The following is a 27,296-nucleotide window of genomic DNA, read 5'->3' as shown; positions in this document are numbered from 1 at the left end:
CATATACAAATCAACTGGCATGCCACTGCGTGGTTGAAAGGGTCACCACAATTATGTAAAACATGAGTAATAACTATAATTGGGGTAGTTTGCTAATACAATAAAAAGCCCAGAACATGAAAAAAGTTATGTGCCCAGCAGTAGCTATCACTTTCTAAAGTAAGAATTCATGGATGAAATGACATGAAAAAGATGGTTATAAAATTTTAATGGAATGATAAAAGGCAAAAGTCAGCCTCTCAGCTGAATTCTTAAAATCCCTATATATCACAATCAGCTCCTTAACTGTAAAATCAATGTGGGGCATAACATGTTGTCAATGCGGCTGTCACTGGAGGCGAGACCGGGAAGTTTGACAGCCACACAGCTCAGCTGGCTACTGATGAAAATACAAGCGCACAGCCCTCTCCGTGGGTGTAATTGTTTAGAGAACTCCCTTCAGGATCTGGGAACAGGAGCATCCTTTCTGTGCAGACCACTGGTTCGTATTTCAGGCCATTTCATTACAGCGTTCATAACGCAAAGTCGTTTCATTTTGGCAAATGAAATTATCTTTTATGGGAAACTATTTTGCTCATCAGCTTCAAAAGTTCAGCCCCAGCCTAAAAGAGAGCAATAAAATTGTTAACAGAGGGATCTGCTTATTTATTTTTATACTCAGGTGTGTATACTGGGCAGGGCGTGTGGTGCATGTACGCATGCGTGTCTGTATATGCAAGTGCGTGTGAATAAACAGCTTGAATGACTTCCACCTTCAGTGTGTATATAACTTGCCGTGGTTTTTGTAGGTCTTCTACCCTTGTTTGCTATTACAGTTACCCGGGAGTTTTCATTTTTCCTATGACGTTCTTGTTATTGCCCTGAAACAAGTTTTCACCATTCTAATTAAAATCTCAGTTTAAAAGCTCTTTTCAGTAATATGAACTCCACAAATGAATAGCCCCTAAATTTGCCAAGGAATTAAAACTCAAAGTGGCAAATATATGGATGTATAATTATATAGAGCAATATATTATACACTAATTGTTAATGTAGCCTTTTTTCTTTTTTTGAGGAAGATTAGCCCTGAGCTAATATCTGCCAACCATCCTCCCCTTTTTTCTGAGAAAGACTGGCCCTGAGCTAACATCCATGCCCATCTTCCTCTATTTTTTATATGTGGGATACCTGCCACAGCATGGTTTGATAAGCAGTGCCTAGGTCCGCATGCGGGATCTGAACCGGCAAATCCCGGGCTGCCAAAGTGGAATGTGCCAACTTAACCACTGGCCACTGGGCCAGCCGCTAATGGAGCCTTTTGATATTCACTACTGATATGTTATCAGAAGAGTAGAGTGATGGGTTCTATCTTCTCTTTAATCATGCGTTCTTCAGTCAATTTATTATTTATACTCCAACTATTTCCCAAAAGGCTTTTTGATGACTCATAATAAAAGACTGAAGCATAATAGGACCAATAAAATATATACATATTAATTTTGTGATCAAGAGGGTACAATAGTTGTATCCCCCCAAAATATTAAAAATGGGCACTACAGTGAACAAATTGCCACAAAAGCGAACATTCAGCTTCTTGACAACTGATAATACAGGAAAAGCACCATGTAATATAGGCATCATTGTTAACTAAAAGGAACATCTGAAGACTAGAAGGTTCTTGAAATTTGAAAGGGTACTTTTTGATATTCTGCCAGTAGGAGAACCCATGTTGGGGAACTCTTTTTCTCCATTTCTCCTGGGACCAGTTCAGGAGCGTATAGTTGGGAAGAACGCATTGACTTCCAGAACTGGGGCATATCGTACAGCGAGTGGCTATGGATTCTTCCTTGAAAGTTTGGGACAGAAACCAAGTGTGTTGATGTGAGAAATCATGAAGGCAGAAAAAAGTCCTAAAAGCACTAACGGTTCCAAATTTGGAAGAGCAGTGTGCCTTACGTGCTCAAAAGAGATTCAAGAGCTCAAGAGCGAAACTGACACCAGGTGGGTAGAATTTTTCATTAGTCAATCCATTCTTTCAAAGGATTTCTGTTGGTCACTTTTAGCTTTTGATCTTAGGATATAAAAATAAGAACATAAAAATAATAATAAGTATTTGCCTCTGCTAATTCTGGAAATGCAAGAATCTGAGGGGTGGAATCTATACAAGAGGAAATGGAATCTGTAATGACATACAGACAGAGCCATTTTGCTCTCAAAATCAACAGATTAAATAGTTTACTTTTCATCATGCATCTTCTGTTATGGGTAAAATAGACAGCCACACCACTATTTGAAAGGCTAAACATGTCAGCATTCAGAAGTTAATATTTAAAGCAATTAGAAAACGCTTTTGGAAAGGAAAAAGCAAAATAATTTTGCAGCACCACGGAAACTTGATCATATCTCTTTATTAAATAAAATATAATCTACTGATAGAAATATGCTCCACCTTCATTTAGAAATGTTCTATTTTTCTCTCCCTTAGAACACTTTTAAAATGCAGGTTGAGACTTTAAATTCTAACACACTAATAAAAAGATGTTTGTCGTGCAATATTCATTTTAAAATTTTAATACTCTTAAGGGCACAAATGCACTTATTAAATGATTTGGAAAATTCTGCTTTAGAATGCTCTTGATCAATTAATCAAATTTTACACCACGTTTTTACTTCCTCCCTGTCATAAGGACTCAGAGTGTTTTACTGGCATTACAGATTGTGAGAATAAAAAAAAGAAAAAGTGTATTCCTTTTGAATTTCCTTTCTGTATATTCCTCCTCCTCTCATTTGAAGTAGCACATGGTTCGGGGCTAGCAGAGGCCTCTAATTAGAACATTCGTTATCCCAGTCAAGACAGCCAATGGCGAGTCAAAGGGACAGCCAGCAGGCTGCCTCTGACCAAGGCGAAGGATGAGGATGGCTTTGGGGATTCCCTTCTCTTACACTGCCTCTCATCCTCACCCTCCTTGTCTCACACTCAGAGGCTGGGACCACCGCAGAACACCCTTCAGGCTGCCCTCCAGGTCTCATGTGTCGGTGGACACCTCCTATGGCAATTGCTTTTTCCGCCTTCTTCTGGACCAAGGGCAAGGAAGCAAACTTGAAATGTGAGGGTAAAGTGAACTGCAAATATCAATTACCCCCTGTTCCCTCTCCTGGGCTTCTCCTTCAAGAAGGCTTTCCTGACACCCCGCGTTGAGAGAAATGCTCCTCCTCTGGGCTTGCTCTCACAGAAGTCTCAGGACTGTATATTTATCTATGGTTTTACCATGTGTCCCTATTTCCAGATGGTGGATGCCTCAAGGAAAGGATAGTGTCTTATTCATCCTTGTAATTTTCATGTCTCTCTCAGTCTGTGGTACACAGCAGGTACCCAGTTAAAATTTGGTTGGTTGAATTTCATGGATTTGCTTACATAAAACTTTTTTTTTTTTTTTTTTTGGTGATGAAGATTCACAATGAGCTCACATCTGTGCCAATCTTCCTCTATTTTTTTTGTGGGATACCACCACAGCATGGCTTGATGAGTGGTGTGTGGGGCCGCGCCTGGAATCTGAACCTGTGAGCCCCAGACCACTGAAGTGGAGTGCATGAACTTAACCACTATGCCACCAGGCCAGCCCCATGAAACTCTTTGTAATCAGTCTTTCAACTAACAATTTTTGGGCATCTGCTCTATATCAGACCTTCCACCAGGCGCTGGATATAGGAAGATAAATGAGACAGAGCCTGAGGTCCTGAGAGGTTACAATTCAGGAGGGGATATTGATGGTGCACAGGTAAATACAAACCAAAATTCTAAGGTAGCAATGAGGAGGGAAGGCTTCACAGAGGAGGTGACATTTGAGGAGAGGCTGGATGAATGAGTAGAATTTTGCCAGACAATAAACAGGAAAAAATACGTTCTGCTAGATGTAGGTTTCAATTAACATTTCACTGTCTTTCATCTTACTCCAGAAGAACCTCTCTTCCTGTGTAAACTGCTATGAGAATCTTAAATATGAATGAAGGGAGGAAAATGCTGAAAAATGCTGGAAGAAAAAGTAAAGCAGGACCCAGATACCAGGACAATTTCCCTCATTGCTTCATCCTATGTTCACAGTGCAATTGTAAGCATGAAAAAAATAAGATCTAATATAATGAATAAACACAGCATGTTAATAGTACTTAAAATCTCACTGTGTAGATAAAAAAATTAGTCTCCCTATCTTTTAGCATACTCCAGTTAGAACTCATGAACAATCAGCCTGTTAGCAAAAAAAAGAAACACATGAAAACATTTTCTAAGTCAATCTGCAGAATAAGCTGTTTAAATCCCACAAATTTTATTTAATAATGCTCCTTAGAGCAGTGGCAAAAATTATAAATGCAGGGGTTTTAACTGTTACAAACTGGGTAAAAGCATCACATTTTTAAAGGCTTTTAAAACTATATGACAACTAAATGGTCTACTCTAGAACCAATTTGGGGTTCTTTTCGAGGTAGAGAAGTGATTTTTAGAAATCAATCTCATTTTCATTAGATTGATCTGATTGGTTGTATATACCTTCTAGGTTTTTTTGTTTAAATGATCGAAATAAAGATTTATTTCATATTTCAATCTTGTTACCTGAAAAACCTTGAGAGAAATAGATCATCAGACTTTTATTGGTCTAGAGAACCACAATTTCTTTTGTGCCAGGAAGGATTTGCCCTGAGCTAACATCCGTTGCCAATCTTCCTCTTTTTTTCCCTTCTCCCAAAAGCCCCCTCAATACATGGTTGCATATCATAGTTGTAAGTCCTTCTAGTTCTCTGCGTGAGCCATCACCACATCATGGCAACTGACAGACAGGTGGTGTGGTTCCGCACCCGGGAAATGAACTCAGGCTGCCAGGGTAAGAACGTGGAAGTTTAACCACCATCATGGCTGGCTTGAGGATCCACATTTTTAAAGAAAAGTGTGTTAGCTCATATTTTACACAGGGCAAGATTTTAGTAGGCAAAACAGCATGTCTACCTTTAAGCTGAAGTTGGAAAAAACTTGCCCTTTCAGCCAACAATAATTTCTACATGGGTATACTGCACAGAAAAGAATTGTAAGCACGCAAGAGAGAGGCAACAGTAATATAATCAAACGTGATGGTTATTTATGGTTAAAAGGTATCAAAAATTTCAGTGGTTAGGCAAATGCCTTCATGTTATTAATTACATGCTCCCAAGTCTAATACAATCTTCATGCGTTTTTGCAAGGTGCACACACGCCAGGTGCTTGGACTGCCAACAGCATGTAAAAAAGAAAAAAAATCATGTGTTGTTTGTATTTATCTGGTTGCAAGTAGTCGAACACTACACTGACTAAGTTGACTGGGACAAACATCTTTTAATAACACACCTTTAACAGGATTTAAAATATTCATAGGAAATGTGCGTTATTATTATTTGGCATCAGCACACTAGATTTTTAAAAATGCATGGAACTGGATATTGGTGCCACACTGCTGTAAATGGCAAATTATTTGAAAAGAAAGGTCTATTAAAAGTCCTTGCAGCCCTTTTCTCTGTCCATGAGAACCTCTCTTTGAACCCAAGCATTTGTTTCTCTGGCTATCGTTCATTTTCTGCCTATGTTTGTCTTTCTGGGTTCAGCCGCGTCACAGGCTTGTTGAAAAGCACAGTCTTGCTGGATCACATTTCAAATACTGTTATTGGTGACCCTTTTCAGCACTGGGGAGTTTTGAGGCATTCATTGATAAAGAAAGCTGCCTATTGATGGTATGAAATTTAACCGTGAGCAAGAGGTGACTTCTCTGTTTTATTCTGTAAGATGATATGTACAATTTCTACATTGGCAATGGTGCTTTGGTGAACGGGAGGCCCTGGTCTGGATCAAGAACAAAGGGTGATTCTGCCGTGGAGCTGTCAGCTGGGTGGTTTTATAAGCAATGCTTTGAAGCCTTGACAGAAAAACTGCTTCTGCCCAATGCCAATCTCTCAGTCTTTGTCAACTCAGTTGTACTTCCTTTCAGAGATGGCATCGATTTCCACTGACACCCAAAATATAGAGTACACTATCATCAGGTCTCAGGGGCAAGCACGGACTGGTAACTTAACCTGGAGGGGCAAATGGCCAGCCTTTGGCTCTTTGCTAACGTGTATGACTCGCAGTGTGCACATGAAGCAGAGGGAGGAAGAAGTCATCAGTTTCAGGGAAAGGATTAACATAAAAATGATGGCTGGATTTCTTGAGTTAATATCTGTTACATAATCAAGTGTTACTAATTTTTACTTAAGGAGGATGACGGGTTAACACTATTCACTTCAAATCCAGGCCCTAAAAAATCACAAAAAAGGGCAGTGTCTCTATGCACGAAAATTCTAACCAAAATTCTAACCAAAAAGTCTGTAAGACTTGTTTTCTGGTAAGATGAGGCAGGAGATAAGTTTGTTCAATGAAGGATGCTGAGCTATTCAGCACTTTGGAACATTTTGTACTTTATTTATGTGCTAACATCTTGCCTGTAGATAAGACATTGTGGCCCCTATTCAATGAGGATCACCACTGAGGAGCCCTAAGTGTTGCCGTTTCTCTGTGGGAGTAGAAATTGTGGGTGCCGAAAAAGGAAACAATTTCCCTCCTAACATGGCCTGTATGGAGCCATCACCTCTGCAATGGGTTGAATAATTATTTTCAGTTAACCTCTATTGCTTAGATATAGCATATCTAAGAAGGAGATTAAAAATCTATTTTCAGTTGTTTTTAAAAACACCTTTCTTCAAAAATCTGAGTGTGAGCTCTCCAGTTCATAAATCTGCATGCTGTCATATTCCCCAGAGCGTATGTAACGTCCCCCCTAAAAGGGGTGTCAGTGCCTTGAGTGGTGCATTAATGCTGCTGGGCCTTGGGTGCCGTTTATGGCACTGTGCTGATAATTTACTAAATGGTCCCCTTGAGACCAAAAGGACTAGATGTGCCTTTGCAAAGTACCTAACTTGCTCCCAGGGAGTAATTATGAATTGGGAAAAATGGATGAAGTACTACATATTATTGTTCATAATGGGTTTTTTAAAATAAAGTATGCTTTAAGGAAGGTAAATAGTTCTAATTCTGTCTCATTTGATGTCTTATCCTCATTAAAATAATACAATTAAGGGTATGGTAGAAATAAAAGAATCTGTTCAATATACAATTGATATTGGTTCAAATACCATGCCTTTTGATTAACGTCTAGCCTTTTGAAAGTCACTCTGGTCCTCATTGAATATAGAGCCAGAATGGCAATTGGCCAACAGAGCAACATCTTCTAAGAAGCCTCTGATTAAAAGACTTGATAAGATTAACCCTAAAAACCTCATTGTTCAAAGATACAGTGTCCTCATTCACTCTGTATAGCTTGATTTAATTTCTAAGTTTTCTAAAAAAATTATACTGCCATATATATGCTTTTATAGAGGCAATTTGTATAAAATTAAATATTATAGCCATGTATTTATTTCCTACATACAACCTAGAAAGAACATATATATGTAAACATAACTCTTCCATGAAAAACTAGAAAATTCTCTTTATTGGTTGAATAAGGCAATCCCAATCTACTCTCTGTAATACACACAGAATCATTGCTTTCAGATTATACTTCTCTATTCTAGAGGCTGTCTTTCAGGTGCAAATAAAAGTGCAGTGGACTGTCTTTCCAGGAAAAGGTATAATGATGTTCTAAGAAACCTCAGGAAGTAATGCTCATATTTCATGTCCTTCTGCTGTCAGAATTCCCCCAAAGTAGAGAACACTGTAGCATTCGGTCATGGCGTAGAAGACGATAACCTTTCTCTTGCAAGACACCTAGTGGCACCCTGAATGGAATGGGGCCATATCATAATTCATCATGAATTACTTCTCCCTGTCTGTAGGCCTAACCCTCCAACCCTCCAAGCCCACATTTTTCTTCTTTCCAGAAAGTCTGACCACCCTTGCCCTGGAAAAGATTATTGTCACTAAACACCAAGTAAACAGGGGAGGCTTATTTCTTTGTTCTGGAAAAACTGAAGACATTTAAGACTCCCTAATGGAGAGGACATTCGGCTGTGTATTGTTCAGACCACTTACTGTCCTCTGTGGTTGTGAATAGAATCCAAGAACTATGTGCACTGCCAAATCCATTGGAGGCAACCACCCGAAACTCATACTCTGTGTAAGGTTGGAGATCTCTCACTTCATAGCTTAACGATGCAGAAGGATTGGAAAATAACCTATACGGGAAACAAATGTTAATTAGGAAGGTTTAGTCATTCAAAGAAATAAAAAATAAGTAAAATCTTATTTCAAAGAATTTTCAGAGAATGTCAACACACATTTAAGTACTGCAATTTTCTGTCTTTACATGATATCTTATTTAGAATAAGCAGCCATTTGGCTGTTTGTAATGTTGCATTTCTATGAGTAGTAAATTCTAGTAGTATTGAGTAAATTCAAGTCTAGTACTGAGACGCATTGCCATGTCAAATTTGTAGAATAAGTATTATAATTTTGTAGCCAGAGTTCAGAGCATTTTTTTTAGGTTCAGGTGTATGCTTGCTTTATGCAAGTCACGTACTTACAAAAAGTTGAAGGTGAAGAAATCTTAGTTTAAATGCTATGTAAACAAAAAATAGATATTTTTGCAAAGCAAATAATTCTCTCCTAAGGTATTGCTTGCTTTTTGTTTGCATGAACTTTTAAAAGGTGGCCTTTATTTGTTGCCAATGAAAACTGACCTATTGTTCAAAAGTTAAGATAAAGTAAATTATGTTTACATTGTATAACCCAAGTGACAGTTAAGAGGATGGACAAAGTAGAATGCTCACTCTAGAAATCCACGGGTGGAGCGGCCAGGCCTCATCTGGAGTTGGTATCTGGGAGAGCCGGGAGCATTGTTACGAGCTGGTGTAGACCAGACAACCTGAAGACTGGTTGGAGTGGCAGATGAAAGCCTGGGAGGCAGCACACCATCTGGAGCTGTCGAAAAACACAGATGAATTAGAGCAGAGAAAACTGTGGAGAACATATGCTGGATGGAATCGAAATGCTCCATATACTGGAAAAACTGTTCCTCAGGATCAACAACAATGTTAAACACGGTCCATTTAATTTAACATTTTCATTCCTGAACTACTATACTTCCTTATTGTTCATTTCAACACAATTACATTAGTGTTTCAGTCTTCAAAGCGGCCCCCACGCAGCAAGACAAATGAAGACGCAGCACATTCCCACCTGTACTTCTGGTTATCTAATTGAAAATACGCAGGGAATTTAGCTAAGCAAATATTAAAGTACCTTTTTAATTTAACTCTTTCTCAACAAGCAAGTGATCCGAAAGGGAAGGAGTCCAGATCTTCTATTTCTGCCATCTGTATCACCCATTGCCATCTTAATCACACCACTACTCCTGAACACGACTGGCTTTTTTTTTTTTGAGGAATGTTTATGAAAATGTATTTTTCTACAATGATAAATATATGTGATTGGCTGAAAATAGCACATTCCAGTCTTAATTCTCCCCTGCGACAATACAAAAATGAAACTTCTTTCCTTGTGTTTTTAATACCCAGTGGCCCCCTTCTTACAGTGACACTGGCCTTATTCAAATATGTTACAAATTGGGCATATATGTTGCTTTTTCTACTCTAGTTGAATCGCTGGCAAATTTTTCCTGAGTTCAGCATACCTGCTTGATAAATCTATGATAGAAATCTATTTGAATAGTTCTAGAAGGCCTAACAGGAATGAGTGAAACTAAAGCCTATTCTACTAAAAAAATTGACATAATGAGCTTTTGAGTCACGGCAAAAAACCCTTCAGTCAGCATGTGAGGAAACTGCGAGCCAGCATCACGCCTGGGACCATTCTGATCATCCTCACTGGGCGCCACAGAGGCAAGAGGGTGGTTTTCCTGAAGCAGCTGGGCAGTGGCTTGCTGCTTGTCACTGGACCCCTGGTCCTCAATAGAGTTCCTCTGCGTAGAACACACCAGAAATTTGTCATCGCCACCTCCACCAAAATTGATATCAGTGGTGTGAAAATCCCAAAACACCTCACTGACGCTTACTTCAAGAAGAAGCAGCTGCGTAAGCCCAGACACCAGGAAGGCGAGATCTTCGACACAGAGAAGGAGAAATACGAGGTTACAGAGCAGCGCAAAGTTGATCAGAAAGCTGTGGACTCACAAATTCTGCCAAAGATCAAAGCCGTTCCTCAGCTCCAGGGCTACCTCCGGTCCGTGTTTGCTCTCACAAATGGAGTTTATCCTCACAAATTGGTGTTCTAAATTTCTTGCAAAGAACCTGATTAAATAACTGATCCGTTAAAAAAAAAAAAAAAAAAAAAAAAAAAAAATTGACATAATGACTCTGATTGTTAAATTAACTTTTCCAACAGGTATAATCTGAATGAACGTATCATATCAGAGTTTGTTTCAAAGCTAGTCAGAAACTCAAAAAACAAATTAAGCAAAGCTCTGTGGCTTTAGGAAAATCACCTAATGAGTCTGAGCTTATGTTTCTTATCTTTAAAATAGGGATATTTTTTCTTTGCAGGATTGTTGTGAATATCAGAGACAATGTAAAGAAAGCACTTTATTTTAGGTGCTACTAATTATTAATTGTTAGTTGTTATTATTATTATATTGGACTGATCTGAACTTCCCTTAGCATAATTTAGTGCTACTAGAATGTAATTTGGGGGAACATTCTGATTATTGCAATATAAGTTCCTAATGACCAAGGATTACTAAAGGCCATTGCTGAAGAAGGAGAAGGGGTCAAAATCGTGGAAACAAATATCAGGGTTCATTTTCAACTTTCTTTTATACATAGCCTTCAGTAGTGTGTGAGTTTTATGTACTCTCCAATTCAGGAGCATGTGCCTATGAACTATGAGGCTAACGGACGACCAGTCTTGAGAATGGAAGAATTAGATTACATGTTTCATCAATCAGTTGTGAGGGTTTTGAGTGCATCAATAATTCATTAATTTATTCCATAAACATCTATCGAGCCTCTACTCTGTGCAAAGTCGTGTTCTATGTGTGGAGGGATAAGAGCACTGGGCAAAGCAGACATGATGCCTGACTCTATGGAACTTACATGTGAATGGAGGGAGCAAGTTATGAACAAATGGGTACATAAGATCATACCAGATAAGTGCTCAGGAGAATAAAGCAGAGTAAGCAAAGAGAAAGTGAAAAAGAGGGTGCGATTTGAGCTATTCTCTAACAATTCAGATTCAATAGGAAAGCCATAGGAAGAAAACATCATCAGGTGACCTTTGAGCAGAGACCTCAATGACATATGAGAGGTAGTCATAAGAATCTCTGCAGGAAGGGCAGTCCAGGTAGAGAGTGTGGTGGCACAGAGGCAGTGAGAAGGGAAAGCTCTGGTTGTTTTTAAGGAACAACAGAAAGGCCAATGTAGCCGAAACAGACTAAGGAGAGAGAACAGAAAAGAGGTTGGAGGATAGGCAGGGGCTAGATCTCCCTAGATCCTTTCTAGGTCTCGGTCTTGAAAGTCACTGTTGGGGCTTTGGGTTCCATCCTAAATGAGGTTGGGAGCCATTGCAGGGTTTTAATAAGGGAAATGGCATGATTCTAAACTGATAAAGGCCCTCTGCTCTAATGGAGGAGGAAAGGCAAATAGAAAAAGGGAAATCACCTATTGTAGTAATCCAGGCAAAAGTTGATAGTAAGTTGGATTCAGGTGACAGCAATAGCTGGTGGCAGTGTATTTTGCTGTTTGGTTGAGTGAGTTAAAGATGATGCCAATGTTTTTGGCCTAAATACCCAGGTGAAGAGTGGTGCCATTACTGAGATCAGGAACACTGAGGGGAGAAATTGGTTATGGAAGGGATCAAGAGTTCTGTTTTGTCCGTGTTACGTTTAAGAGGTGTATCACACATCTTTAGTGGAGACATCAAGGACGAGCTGCAGCTATGAATCTGGAGAGGAGTTGTGGATCAATATAAATGGGGTATTTAATGGCTGAGACTTGATGAAATAAGCTAGGGACATCAAAATTTTGAAGTCAGGAGGAGGCCTCTACAACAAAGCAGACTTAAAGGAGTAGTCAGTGAGTTGGGAGAAAAACTAAGGGAAGGTGCAGCCTGGAAGCAAAGTACGGAAAGCATATTAAAAAGGAAGGATTGAGCAACTCTGTCAAGTGTGCTGAGAGTTTAAGGAAGAATAAGACTGAGTTACACTGTGTATTTGGTCAAGTGGAGGTGTCTGGTGACCTTGCCTAGAATAGAGGCAGGGGCTGGTCCAGTGGCATAGGTTGCACACTCCGCTTTGATGGCCCAGGTTCATGGGTTTGGATCCTGGCACTCACCTAGCACCTCTCATCAAGCCATGCTGTGGAGGCATCCCACATACAAAATAGAGGAAGACTGGCACAGATGTTAGCTCAGCAACAGTCTTCCTCAAGCAAAAAGAGGAAGACTGGCAACAGATGTTAGCTCAGAGCCAATCTTCCTCACCAAAACAAACAAACGGAGAATAGATGCAGTGCAGTGGTGGGCATGGCAGTCTGATTCGAGAAGGTTAAGGAAAGAATGAGAGAGAAGAGAATGAGAGGATACAGAGAGCACAGACAACTCTTTGGAGAGATTTTGCCCTAAAGGGGAGTAGAAAATGGGGCAGCATTTAGAGAACCTTGTGGTATCAAAGGAAAGTTTTCTAAAAACTGGGAGATGTTACAACATATGCGTGCTTACTGGAATGATCCAGAAGAGACTGGGGGAAACGATAACGTAGGATAAGAATAATTGCCAGAGCAAATTCCTTGTGTGGGAGAGAGAGAGGCAAGGCAGTGCATATGTGACTGGAATTGAAAGCCAGTGCACACTGTCGAACACAGTAGAGGCAGTCCACGCATGGTGCAGAAGTGAAGGCAGATGCTGAGGCTGCAGATGCAGACAGGTGGGAAGATTTGGTGATGAGAAAATAGCAAATATCTCTTCTGATGCTGCCCATTTCTCAGTGTGAGAAAGAACTGGATGGGTGAAGAGAGATGAAGTGGTATGAAACAGTTCTCTCAGTTGGTGGAAATGTGACATGACTGGGAAATACAATCAGATTGCCATCCAGGGCCAGCTATCCAATAACTTTACTCTAAATCTTTGGTTTGAAGGACAATCATTATTAAAGACTTTTTTTTTTCCTGTGGAAGATTCACCCTGAGCTAACATCTGTTGCCAATCTTCCTCCTTTTTTTGGTATGTGAGCCACCAGCACAGCACAGCCACTGACAGACGAGTGGTGTGGGTTTGCACCCAGGAACCGAGCATGGGTCGTCAAAACAGAGCGTGCTGAACTTAACCACTAGGCCGCTGGGGCTGGCCCACTAAAGACTTTTTAATACATATTTTATCTGTGCACACAAACAGTTTTAACAATGGTGATTTCTTACTTGATGTATCTCCCTTACTTGACTTATAACAAATGCACAAAAGAGCATGGGCCAAAAGTGAGGACAAATTGTGTATAACATATAACATATGAAGCCACGCCCTTCATTTGATTTTTTTTGTTTACTTTTTCTGCGACAAGGAATATAATGTCACTTACAATCCAAATTTTGAATAAAAATCAGCTCTAAGTCATCAACATGAAAAAATTAGAGTTTTAAATAGATACCTGAAAATCCCTTCAAGTGTTAAAAACTGCCTTATGGTGCTATTAAGAAAGAACTTTTGAAGAAGGGCCAAAAGCAGCTCCATAATAATAATAAAGTATCTTGCATTCTCTTTTGAATGATGACAAAAAATGTGCTCCATTAAATTGGTCGCACTCTGATTCTATAAAGCTGCAAAATATTTCCAAACAGAGTGGTCATCTTAAATTATTCACCTGTAACTATTTATTCTGTATGCTTTCAGGAGCACTGAATTCTGGAAACCTTTCTTTCTCAGCTGGTTAACCCCTTTTATCTTAGACCTATTCCTTAGAGTGTCCTTAGCACCAAAGCAATAACTGGGAGCCGGCCATAATTCCACCCCTGGTTTCTTAACAGAAAAGCCATGTATCTATCAGTTTGATGTATTGTCTCCAAGATGCTATGTTGCTCAAAAAGCTTCTCTCAAGTTTAATATGACCCTCACGGGGCCAGCACTCCACAGACAACCTCCTGAATCAACGTATCTTGTCCAGTAAATACGAATTCTACACAGCAACTGGATAAAACAGCAACCCCAATCCATAAATTCAAAGGAAAGGCATTTTTAATAAAATTTCAAATTTAACCCTTTTGGGAAGGCAAAATGAATACAAACCACAAAGCAATAAATTAGATCATAGGTTGGACTAGTCTAGATGGTATAATCTTTTGAATGCATTATTTTATTAAACTTTTAAATGATGTATACTTGTGGTTTCTTTCCTATCTTTAAAAAAAACCAAAAAAACAAACAGAATGTCCCAAATCTACATACAGATTGATAGAACTCTGGGGGGAGCTCTAAAAAGCAAAAACAGAGGCTTTTTTCCATGTGGCCAGTGACTGCCAAGGCTGTAGCAGCCAGAAGAGGAGATTTGTGGGGCAAAAATGAATTCAATATGCTTCTCATATGTACCGGTTTCTCAAGACAGCGGACCCACTGGTTGCTAATACAGTGTGTTTTTGTGTGTATGTGTGTGCATTTTCCAATTCTGGAATAAAATATTGCATTAAGATACCAGAGAAGTCTGTAATATTTTGTATTAAATCCAGATCTGTAAAAAGATACCGAATGTCACTTTGCAAGTTTCTTTGCTGGGGGTGGGGAAAGGGCAGGATACATAGAAAGGGTGATTAGACCATCTACCTTATATTTAATAGATAAGATATGACTCAGATAACTAACATAGAATGTGTGAGCAGCCTAAAAGAGGGGTAAGTGCCTTAGGGGTTTTGGAAGTTAGAAACTTACATCCAAGTACGCACTGGACCTTGACTGTCAGAGGAGTGGGTTTGAAGATGCTCTGCCATGCAGGCGATGTCACAAGGTTCATGGGCGGGTAATCATGTCCTCAGCCTAATTCCCGTGCCTAGGACTCCCATCAACTCTCCCTGTGCTCATTCCAAACAGATACGATGCTTTCTGCAGGCTTCACTTGGAATATGACTGCAGCCCAGCCAAAAGTACTCTCTCCCTTCGTAGCTTAGATGTGGGCACCTTCATTTCGTTTTCTGTGTTAACACAACGCTGCAGAAACCATGGCCTTTCATCTATATGCCTCCTGGCTGCATCGCCGAACAGCCTGGCACATAGTCAAAATCTTTGGATCACACATTTTCCTCTCATTTTGTCAAATAGCTACAGACGAGCAAGGATTTTAAATTCTAGTTTCCAGAATGGAAAATTAAAGTTCAGACACATATATTGAGTCGTTGAGTCATAAACAAATTGGAAACAGAAGGCAAGACTCAATTTCCAGTCACTAAACCATATGTCATTAAAAAAGATATTAATTATGAGGAATATGCAGATGTGCTAACAAATGGACGGTCAACCTTGAGCACAAGGATGTGCAAATAGAGCATCATTAAATAGCGATAAGTAGGTTAAAATAGATTTAATGTTTGCAAAACAGCCTCTCATAAGAGCTAACTTTCTGAACATACTATGTGCGAGGTTCTTTAACGCAATTATTTCTAATCCTGGGAATTACACTACAAAATTGTAGTGTTATCTCTTTGCAGCACAGATAAAGACTCCGAGGGTCAGAGAGCTTCCATATTCTATCTCAAATCATAAGACTGGTTACTGGCAGAATGAGGATTTAAACTGAGGCTGTTTAAATTCTAGGCCAGTGTTCTTAATTTTACACCAGAAAACAGCTTGTTATAGTAGGTGATTTATCATGGAGAATAAATATTAAATATATTAAATAAATATAAAAGTAAACCATTTACAATATTAAGTAGATCAGTTTGAGTACAGGTCGGGTTTATTTTCTGTCCAAGTCATATTCTTAAAGAATGCTTTCCTGGTCTTATTTCTTTATTACAGCAGCATCTCTGTGTCCTTTTCATCCACAAGAAACCTCACATGGAAGTACTAGCATGTTTGTTAGTTCTCAGGAATTAGTCAAAGTCCACAAAAATTCAATGAAATGCGAAATGGAGAGGTCTTCATGTTGGTCAGAGAAATATATTTTTCAAAATTAAGTGCTATCTATCGCTATGTCACAGAATCGATCTTTCATGGTTGAATGTTAAACATTTTAAATTAGGGGCGTGGACAGTATTTTGTCCAACAAAAACCATTTTCAATTTTTGATAAGCTTTTTATTACATCAGATAGTCCTGATGTAATTTCACGCATTTGTCACTCTCTTATTTAGGTCCAGTTAGTACTTTTTACTTTTTTTAACTTATTACCAATTTCTCGAGATGTTTTTATTGAGAGTTTATTTTAATTAAGTCATAGACTAGGCAGGTGTGTATCTCGGTTAGGAGCTAACCCACCGGGCTTTATATCCTGATTTTGCTACTTAGTTACTGAATAAGTACCTTAACCTTTCTGTGCCTCAGTTTCCTCATCAATAAAATAAGAATAAAAACACTACACACTTCATAGAGTTGGATTGTGAGGATTAAATGAGTTAATATATAAAATGGTTATACAATGTAATATATACATAATATAAAAAGCGCACATCATAAGCTCTGTATAAATGTAGGCTACTGTTATAATCTTGAACTTTCCCCCAGCATCTGTCACATGGACCAGCAGCTCTAAGAGGATACAGAGGCAGAACCTGATGTTCGGGAAACTGAAAGGTCATCAAAGATGGATGCACTCTAACGGAGGGTCTTGTAGGCCAGGTAAGAAGGATGAAATCTGTACTAAGAAGATAGGAAATCAGTGATTTCCATGAATGTTTTAAGCAAAGAAATGACATTATCCAGTTTAATTTATAAGAATTTGGGTGGGGAGAGAGGATGATGGTGGTTATTGTACTGTCTGGTGAATGGACTGGATTAGACTCTGAAAGGAGTGAATGGATTTATCGTGTTATTTACATATTTTGAGTAGACTTTTTTTCCATAAAAGTTGAGTGCATAATGTGAAAAACAATCTAATTACTTAGGATTTCTAGCCATTCGGTTTCTTTAGCCTCACTTCTTGTAGATCATTCTTACACAGTTCAGTAAAGAGTAAACATTCATGTCATTAGAGTCCCAGAAAGAGAGGAAAAAAACATTCATAGATATACTTTATAATTATTAACCTGCCTAATTCCCCAAATAATTTTAAAACAAGACTGAATAATGAAGTGAAACGATCAGAAAATTGTACCACAAAACCTAGGCTAAGTTAAACTGTTACTGTGGAGCACCAGACTTATTTCTGACACTCATGAGAGGCAAGGCAAAACCAAAAAATGAAATACGATGAGTTAGCAATAAACAGACAATTTTTAAAGAACTTTTTAGAGAACTTTTAAATCTTTTTTCTATTTTAAATTTTTTTTTTTTTTATGTTCTTCTTTTTTCCCCGGAAGTTTTCATTTTTGAGAATATATATTTAAGACAGTGGGTGTGAAATGGACTCTCACTATTTAATAAAGTAATTTGCAGTTTTACAAAATAAAAGAATGACAGTAAATCAGTTAATTATTCTGAATTCTAAAAATAGCTACTTGCATTACCTCACCAAATAAATAAGATACAACTTTATACCTGAAACTATCAGTCAAACTTATAGTTGTCTTACCTCATTGTTTACAACCTATACAAATCTATTGTCCTAGTTTATTAGCAACCCTCTCCCTCCTAGGAAAATAAAATCCAGAACATGCAGTAAATGCAATTATAAAAGACAATAAAATGGGGCCACAGCCTTCAGTTTCATGAGGGAATGCACTACATCTATTCCAGAAATCTTTCTAGCCCAGGACCCAGGATACGCATGACAACTAGAAAAAATTGAGTAAATACTTTTGGATGAATGGAAGTTGAACAAAGTTCAAAATTGTGGTAAAGAGTTTGACTTTATTATCTTAGGCGTTAACAAATTGACTACTTTAATGACTTTAGCCAACTGCCTCATGAGAAATGCTAATGTTTTCATATTTATTAGTAAGGATAAACATATGAAAATACCAGCATTAAAACTGAGTATTTATTATATGCCAGGCATTGAAGTAAATGCGTTACATGTATCATCACATTTAATTCTCATAATAGTCCTAGGTATAAAGTGAGATGGGTCAAGAAAATTGAGGGTTAGATAATGTCTTGGTACATTTGGGATGCTATAACAAAATATCATAAACTGGGTAGCTTATAAACAACAGAAATTTATTGCTCACAGTTCTGGAGTCTGGGAAGTCCAAGATCAAGGAGCGAGCAGATTTGGTATCTGGTGAGAACCCACTTTCTGGTTCATGGATGACACTTTCTCGCTCAGTCCTCACATGGTAGAAGGGGTCACGGGAGGCTCTTGGGCCTTGTTTATAAGAGCACTGATCCCATCCATGAGGGCTCCACCCTCATGACCTAATCACTTCCCAAAGGCTCCACCTCCTAATACCATCATATTAGGCACCAGGTTTCAATATATGAGTTTGGGGGGGACACAAACATTCAGACCACAGTGGATAAGATAAGTGCTTTGCACAAGACCACACAGCTAACAAGTCGTTGAGTTGCTATATGAATCCAGCGACCAGTCTCCAAAACCCAAACTCCTAACAGTTATTTTAAGCAATGCTCCTTACAATGACCTGGCCAAGCTAGAGTCTTGCCCCTCTTCACATGCACAGAGGGTGGCTAGGCTCCTTTCCCTGCCTTTCCTCCATGTGCCTCAAAGGAGACTAAAGAACCAACTCAGAGTCTGGATACCCCTTTTGGAGAAATCTTATGGCTAGGAAGTTTGAAAGGAAGTAAGACATTTTTTAAGGTTTTTTTTTTTTTTTTAAATAATTCTGTTATTTAAATCTTGACGTTTATTTGGGAGCAGAAGTTTGAAAAAATTGTCCCTGTCTTTCTTAGTCTGTCTCAGTCTCTCTGTCTCTCTGTTTGTCAGTTTTCTCGCTTACTCCTTAAGTCACCTTTGGCTCTGAGAGCTCCCAGAACGGTCTCCACAGAAAAAGAGAGAAACAAGATGCATAACAAGGTCTGCAGGCTTTTTGGACCCAAGGCAAAGAAATGATGGTTTTCCAAGGCTGTTGCCAGAGGTAGAAGAGCATTTAAGACAAAAGTCCTGCCTAGGAAGAAAGCATGTGTATAACATAAAAAAATTTGCAAAAAAATCCACCGTTTACCTCTCAGCTCAGGGACAAAATAAAATATTTTGGAGTATGTTATTGAATAAAACCTGAAGATGGTACAACGTTTATCTTTGGTTTTTCATTGACTCATTTGGGTCTATATTTCTGAGGGAAACACAAAATGTCACCAACATTTCACTGGCGTGAGCCTACATCAGTCAAAACAGGTGCAAATATTTATCAAAAGTTAGATAAAACCCAATGGACAGATCTTACCTAGCTGTGGTAATTGTTCTTCAAGAAATGAAAAACTGTCGCCATGTTCAGTAAGAATGCTTTAATTGGAATGGGAAGGAAGCAAGGATCTCCCCAGGTACAGTTTATAATAGGAACAATATAGAAAGGGGTGGCAGAGGTGGGTCAAGGGCACCAGAATAAAAAGACATCACTGAATACTAATTGCAGTTGACCGTTTTGAGAAATAAGAGATTCCACTTCACGTTAGCATCCATAAGACCAAGGCAACGTACTTCCACCTCTCTTTGTGGATTAGGATTAAAGAGTTGCTTAAAATTACTCTGCAAGACAGTTTCAGTGAATTCGTCAACCAGGAAACATCAGCTAGACTGAAGTCATCTTCTGTTAATTTTGAAATACCCCAAAGTTGTGAATGATATAGCTCATTGTGCTCAGAGAAAAATAAGGATTTTGAATTTCATTAGATACTTTATTTGTTCAACTAGAATGTGGAACTGTCACTTTGTCAGACTAATTAGAGGCCCTGAAGTTGGTGGCCACAATGCCCAGAAGAATTTTTTGTGTGTTAGATCCTAAACTACCAACCAAATTTTATCCTTTTTCCGTATGGAGATTTCCTAGATTTAGACACTCATTTAAGCTTTTGCTTTTGACATTTAAATTCCTCTTAGTATTCCAAAGAGAATTTCTTAGTAACCCTATTATTTTGAATACCATTATATTCATCCCAAGTAGTGTCTAAGTAGCATAGATCGAATTACTTTTTCTTTAGAATCTGATTACGTGAGCTCTTTGTGTACAGTGTATCTTTAATTGGAAAAATAATTTAAAATATACACAAAAAATATGAGTGGATTAAGTCTACCCTATTTTTAGTTAAAGTATTGTTTACTCTCTTCATTTGAAATAATTCTCTGAAGAATTTCACCTTTGTGAAATTAAAAATAAATACATGCTTGAGAGGGTTAATAAACAATTTTAACAATGAGTAAATTCAAGCTAGGTCAAAGCCACACTCTTTAGAAAGAGTGTACTAAATATCCCCTTGTTGAATGTGTCTAACAAGAATAATATTTTAAAAAAGACTTTGGTAACGTAAAATAAACTACTATATTTGAAAATTGGACTCTTTCTTATGGTGTCACTGAATCTACTATTTTGGGATAGAATCAAGAACCAAGAAATTAAGTGATTTCGAATAACTGACAAAATTTTAGTCACTTAATGATGGAAGAACCAGAGAAGGTTGATTATAAAAGTCATTTAACAATGGGATTGGATCAATTATTCAAGTTGATTAATTAATTAATTAATAACTAGATCTAGTCTTAAAACACTCAGATTATATATAGAGCATCCCTTACCTTAATAGGTAATTCAGAAAGTTGAAAACAAATGTATTAATATTAATATCCTTCTTTAATTTACATATAGCAAAAATGAGAATACCTATTTTTGAAGAATAGCATGGTAATCAAAACATAACTTTGTCCAGAAGAATAAAGCATGGATCACCCACAATTCCCAAGAATCTTCAATTAGTAACTTAAAAAAGAATTATTGGGTATATCGCACAGACGTCATAAGATCCTCTTTCACCTTAAAAGGTTAAATGCAAAATGCTTCCTACACTTCAGCAATCAGTAGCCATTAATTTGCTGTTACCCAATCTTCACACATATGGGGGAAGATGTAAATTTGCAGTGTAACACACAATTATTACACGTCCAGTGTTATGACTTATTCTTTGCAAACATTACCACACAATTCTCTCAGTGCCAACTCTAGGAGGTAGTTACTATCATTTTGCTGCTTTCTGAGAAAAATCCCTCAAATATATTTAAATCTTACAGATTTCAGAGAAGCCGGCATCCATTCACTAGTTCTACCATAAGACTGTGTCTGGCCATGTTACCATCAGACACAATAACAGAAATTACTGTATGTTTTATTAAAAACCTATTTTTGTCTCTCTCGCTCTTTTTATCCCAAACTCTAATTTAGTTGTTGTTCCCTTAGGTACAAAGTACACAGTTCATAATTCATTTGATATAAAATGTCGGTTTAGATTCTTGGCCGTCTTTGATAAATGAGAAAAAACATGTACATTTCAATTTCCTCAATGCCAGAACTACCCGGAGCAGCCCCCTGTTGTGCTCCTCAAAGACCTTTGCGTTAAATTAAACATCAAGATTCTGAAACCGTGGGGAAGAATCTTTCCAAGACAGAGAGTACAAATACAAGAGACACAGGGAGACAGCTAATGCTTTTCCTACAAGCAGAGTGATATCTTCCGAAGAGCATCTTTGATCCTCAAATTAGTCCTCATTTATAATTTAACATACCACAACCAGTCTGCTGCTTCCTTACATTTAGCGTTAAGACACAGTTGCTAGAATCATCAAGGAAAATAAAAGTGTAGATGTGTGGGAGTTGGTTTAATTTTCAACCCCAAAAGTGACCGTTTATGTATATTTTGTGATTATATATCATGCTTTATATTCTTTACACAAATAGTTGAGCACTTGCTTATGTGCTAGCTGACCTCAGTGTGTGCACATGCTTTGTCTCTTACCAAAATCCGTGATGGACGGCTATGAAATTGCGAAATCCCTTTTCAGATGAGCAAATTGAGGCCCAGAGAGGAATTAACTTTCCTGAGGTCACACAGTCAGTAAATGAAGACACTAGGGATGGGGGCGGTGGTGAATTTAAAATTCAGACGCTGCAGTCAATACGCTCCACAAACGTCTCAACAATTTAAGAGACGTGCTTGTTTGATTTCCTGAGTCAACCATGAGAACGAGACTCAACGTTTTTTGGGTGGTCATGCCCTCAACCTCAGACTTTGGTAAGGAAAGTGCTCCTCCTTTCTGATGGTCCTGAGGCCACCAATGGTCATTCCTGTGACACTTCCAGGGGACTATTTCCCTGCATACTCTCACTGTTCACACTCCTGGGTCCTCCAATATTCCACCTGTGAATAAGTGTCCTCATCTGACTGTCGTGTTTTTAATCTGCTCGTGGAAAATTGTTTTAGCACAGGGAGAAAACCATTCATTCATTCATTCGTTCATTCCTTTTTACAAATATAGGCTTCTTTGCTCTCTTTCTTCTAATGAAGATAGTATGAATTCCAAAATGATCCTCGAAGTATAAAGAGAAGCATTGCTCTCATAGTATGTACTATATACCCTCACATTTCTGGTTTCATTTATCCCGATTAATTAATGAACATGAATATTATGGTGGTTATAGCGATCTTCCCACCGTTTGCACCATCTGTTCTTCATTAAACCTTTACAGGACCCTAAAACTTTTAGACTTTGGGTGATCTGTATCTCTTTATGGAGATACAACAAGAATTTTCTTGAAGTTCCTAATGAAAAGAGATTGCAAGATGGTCTTTAAGCATTTAAGAGAGATTAAGAACTTGTTTCACTTTTGTAAAAGTATTTATACAGAAAGGTAAATGCTCATAGAATTTTATGCAAGTCAGGCATAGCGTCTGTCTATGATAACAAAGGAAAAGAGAAAAGAATAAGATGTTATTTTTAAAAAATAAAGCAAAAATTTCTTTAGGGCACTCTAAGAATTCAAATAAAACTTCAAGTTGCTTTCAAACTGCAGAGCCAGTCAGACAGACGTGATTTTTTTTAACCTTAAAGTTATAGACAAACCTTTATTCCAAGATAAAAAACAGAAAGGGGAATTGTACTTATTCTTTTTAAAAATATGATTTTTTAATATCAATGAAACTTAAAGGAATAATACTCCCCACCCCCTCCCTTGGTAAAGTAGAAAAAAGGTGATTAAAAAAATTTCTTTTTTGGTCTCTCTCTCTCTTTCTTGCCCCAGGATGCTCTAAAGATAGCACTTAATTGTGTGTGTTTGGGCGTGTGTATTTCTATACAAACCACAGGAGAGTATGCAAATGTGGGAAGCTGCCAGCCCTTTGCTGGAGGCCTGTTGAGGCCATGGCAGGCATACTTCAAAGTTCCCTTCCAGCTTCTCCAACGCTCACAAGTTCGTTCCTTTCTAAAGTGTTTTTGTAAGAAGTTCATTGTCAAGATGGTGAATACGAAAAGTGAGGAAAGTTTCACAAATTATGAAATCAAAATTCATCCCTCTTTTTGGCTTACGTAATGTAATTTTACAAACACACACGTACACACACCGAGCAAGGTAAACTATCAGTTCTAAGAAGGTAAAGGTAAGATTGTTCATAAAAGGATATCAGAGCGTGCTTAAGACAGTTATAAATGCTTTGGTTCTGTTCTCATAACATTCTTGGGAGAAAGCATGGGTTAAACTAAATGGCCTGGCATGTGTTTTCAAAAGTACTCTATTTTATTAAGAATTTAAATACTTTTTATTTCTCAAATCCTCCTACCTTATTACTTCCAACGAGTTGATTTTTCCAGGGGAAAAATAGAAGCACACTTGGAAGACATACACAGAAGTAAAACATTATGCACAGCTATTCTAAAGATTCATAGGAAGTGGATGCAATATAAATCGTGTAGCTTTTAATATACTGAAGGTAGAGAGGAACCATCTGTTTACGGGGTAGAATGTTGTTTTAAAGAATGCTATTCTTCACAACCCTATATCTTCATTGTGGCTTTTACAGTTTAAAAGGCAGTTAATCTCATCTTTCTTTCTACCCTCTGAATAAGGTAATATACCATCTTAGCCTATTGTTTATTTCAATTTCTAACCTACAGCTTGTTTCTTAAATTTCTATTCTTTTGCATTCTTTCCATTTTTAGCATATCTCATGGCCACCTACACGCTGAAATTTCAACTTCCATCTTGCAAATAAATCAAAGTGGATTCAGAGCAGATGAAAAACGGAAAACACATACTAATGGTATTTATATTTGAACACTGCAAGCAAACTTCACATTCTTCAGAACTATTAATTTCATTTAAAAAACCCAAAAAAGTAGCATCTTAACATTGTACTAAATAGACTTTAAAAGGCATAGAAATATTTGATAGTTCTCAGTGCTACAGTGAATGAGGAAAGTGTAAGATAAAATGGAGTCTGAATCTATAATTCTTAATTGTTTTGTTTTTACGTCTGTCTTTGTTTTTTGAGCTTCCACTTGTTCCTAATTCTCTTAGAGAACCTGTCATAAAATGACACTATTTTCCCTATGGTTGATCCGTAGCAAGACCCACAGTTCCCTCCTCTTAGGTCTTAGAAAAGGATTTTGGTTGAGATGAGAAGAAAGAAGAGAAAATTCAGTTCTTTCCTTTCAAAACTGAAGGAGTAAAATAAGTTCACTGAGCAAGTCATGCCAAAAACCTCAGACTTGGTTCCTAATCGCTTGAGGGATATAATCAATGATTTCTTTTTCTCTTCTTTTCTTTTTTTTTAAAGGCAGAGCTATTGTAACCCTTAACCTAAGAGAGGAATTTGATGGCACCGGCCCACTGCTCCTACTTGAGTAGGCTGCTCCAAGGGTAGACCATCTTTTCTTTTAAAGAAAAAAGAGAAGCCGAATGATAATCTTTCCTTTTCTTTATGGTAATTAGTAGGCGCTCTCTTTGCCTACCTACTCTAAATTGACTTGATACATTAATTTAAAATTTCTATTTATTCTATGACATAGCAAGATGGATAGTCAACCGCTCTAGTTTACGGGCAAAATTCTGTGGCTACCAGTAATGTTAGCTGCATTTTCCAAAACTGACAATTTGTACAATCATGAGAAATAATAAAAAGTGGCTGTATTACATTGCTAAGTTTTGGGGAAGTTTGTTACACAGTAATAGATAATTGAAAGAACATTTTAGTCTTTTAAAATCTAAAAAATTAATTCAGTAGCTCAATCTATGAAAAATCAGTGGTTTTAGCAATATTATTGGGCAAAAATTATTTTACATTTTAAAAAGCCAACATTTCATTTAGTTATCCAAAAGTGCATTGTCTGAACAACTACTCAGCTCTCCTACTCAGTGAGTAATGAAATAAACTTTCAATTCCAAGATTTAACTTTATAAAACTTACACTTGAGGAAAATCATGAAAAGCTGAAAAAATATTTAGCAAAAAATTTCAAATTTCTCTCTTTTGGCTAGCATTAACCAAGCGATGAAAGCTTTTACTTTTTTTTTTTTCCCCTAAAGATTGGCACCTAGGCTAACAACTGTTGCCAATCTTCCTTTTTTTTTTTTTAACAACTGTTGCCAATCTTTTTTTTTCTTCCTGCTTTATTTCCCAACTCCCCCCTGGCCCCCTCCCCCCCCCCCCCCCCCCCCCCGGTACATAGTTGTATATCTTAGTTGCAGGTTCTTCTAGCTGTGGGATGTGGGACATCACCTCAATGTGTCCTGACGAGCGGTGCTGTGTCCCCGCCCAGGATCCGAACCCTGGGCCGCCACAGCAGAACTCGCGAACTTAACCACTCAGCCAAGGAGCTGGCCTCAAGCTTTTACTTTTGCATAAAAATATGCATTTAATGGAAATGAAAAAATCATAAAAATTGTATTTAATAAGTGGTTCGGTAATGAATATAGAAAAGAGATCTACTAAGAAAAAATGTGCTGCTTTTCTGCCCATTGAAATGCCAAGATAACCAATGAGAGTTTGATGTAAAAATCATTTGCAAATTATGATCCAGAGGTCACGGAGGGAGATATTTAAGCCATTTCAAATGGAAAATCATTTCTCAACCTTCCTGCTTACCTCATCATCCAATACACATCACAACCACCCCTTAGCAGGGCTACTGGCCTGGCCACAGCTGTGTCAACAGTCTAAGGGGTAAATGTAGGAAAGGATAGGGATATAACAGAACAAAATTATCCTGGGCTCTCTAGCATGTGTAAAAGGCTCCGATTTTCACTTGCCCTCTCTCTAAGGCATTTTCCAGCCTTCAGGGGTAAAAGGGCTCTGCACACCATTTCCAACATGGGGAAGGGGTTTTCCCCAATGCCACTGAGCCATGCCCTGGACACCAGCTGGGTGTCACAATTCAACTCAATTCTGACACTATCTACCCAGAAATAGTGTCAGATTCCATAAATTAAGGCATCAGTCCTACAAGACTGTCCCCACCACTCCCCTTCAGATGCCAGTCACAAGCCCAGGCTGTCACTTGTGTTTCTGACTGACTGGAGGTTCCAATAACCCTCTTTAATTCAGGGTGCCAATCACAAGTCCAGGTTGTCCTGTGTTTCTGACCAACTTGCTGTATATCAGAGGTTCCCATGACTCCCTCCTTTGGTTTGATTAATTTGCTAGAGTAACTCACAGGACTCAGGAAATCCATGTACTCACTAGGTTATGGGTTTACTATAAGAAGATAGACCTCAGGAACAGCCAGATGGAAGAGATGCATAGGGCAAGGTATGTAGGAAGGGGCAGGAAGCTTCCACGTCCTCTCCAAGCAAACCACTCTCCCCAAATCTCTGTGTGTTCACTAACACGAAAGCTCTCCAAACCCTGTCCTTCTGGGTTTTTATGGAGGCTTCATGACATAGGCATGATTCAATTAAATCTTTGGCCATTGGTGATTGAACTCAATCTCAAGGCCTTCCCTCCTCCCAACCGCCCCAAAGTATGTGGGGGGCAGGTGGGTGAGGGAGTGGAGCGGACTGAAAGTTCCTACCCTCTGATCCTATGGTTGGCTTCGTTGGCATCCAGCTCTCATCCTTAGGTAAAGTCCAAAAGCCACCTCATTAACATAACAAAAGGCATCTTTATAGCTTTCATCCCTTAGAAAATTCCAAGGGATTTAGGAGCTCTGTGCCAGAAAGAGGGATGAAGACCAAATATGTATTTCTTATTGCAAATCACAATACCACAAGAGGCCAAAAAATGAGTCTTAGTAAGAAAGTA

General features: G+C 38.2%; 2 protein-coding genes across 2 annotated transcripts in view; one reads left to right on the top strand and one right to left on the bottom strand.

Moving 5' to 3' along the window:
* Nucleotides 1-27,296, bottom strand: part of USH2A (usherin) — a 746,622-nt gene that overhangs the window by 248,245 nt on the left and 471,081 nt on the right. Inside the window, exons 39-40 of the mRNA XM_070602521.1 lie at nt 8,803-8,953; nt 8,066-8,208 (exon numbers count right to left, since the gene is read on the bottom strand). Coding sequence (XP_070458622.1) covers nt 8,066-8,208; nt 8,803-8,953 — 294 coding nt within the window. The remainder of the gene's footprint in view (nt 1-8,065; nt 8,209-8,802; nt 8,954-27,296) is intronic.
* On the top strand, nt 9,765-10,297 carry LOC139080590 (large ribosomal subunit protein eL6; the record flags this gene model as incomplete). The annotated part of the gene is made up of 1 exon (XM_070601996.1): nt 9,765-10,297. A coding segment is annotated over one exon (501 nt), but the record flags the coding sequence as incomplete, so codon positions are not given.

The sequence above is a fragment of the Equus przewalskii genome, chromosome 31 (assembly GCF_037783145.1).
Source record: "Equus przewalskii isolate Varuska chromosome 31, EquPr2, whole genome shotgun sequence".
NCBI classification, from domain to species: Eukaryota; Metazoa; Chordata; class Mammalia; order Perissodactyla; family Equidae; genus Equus; species Equus przewalskii.
This window is presented reverse-complemented; position numbering and strand designations above follow the sequence as displayed.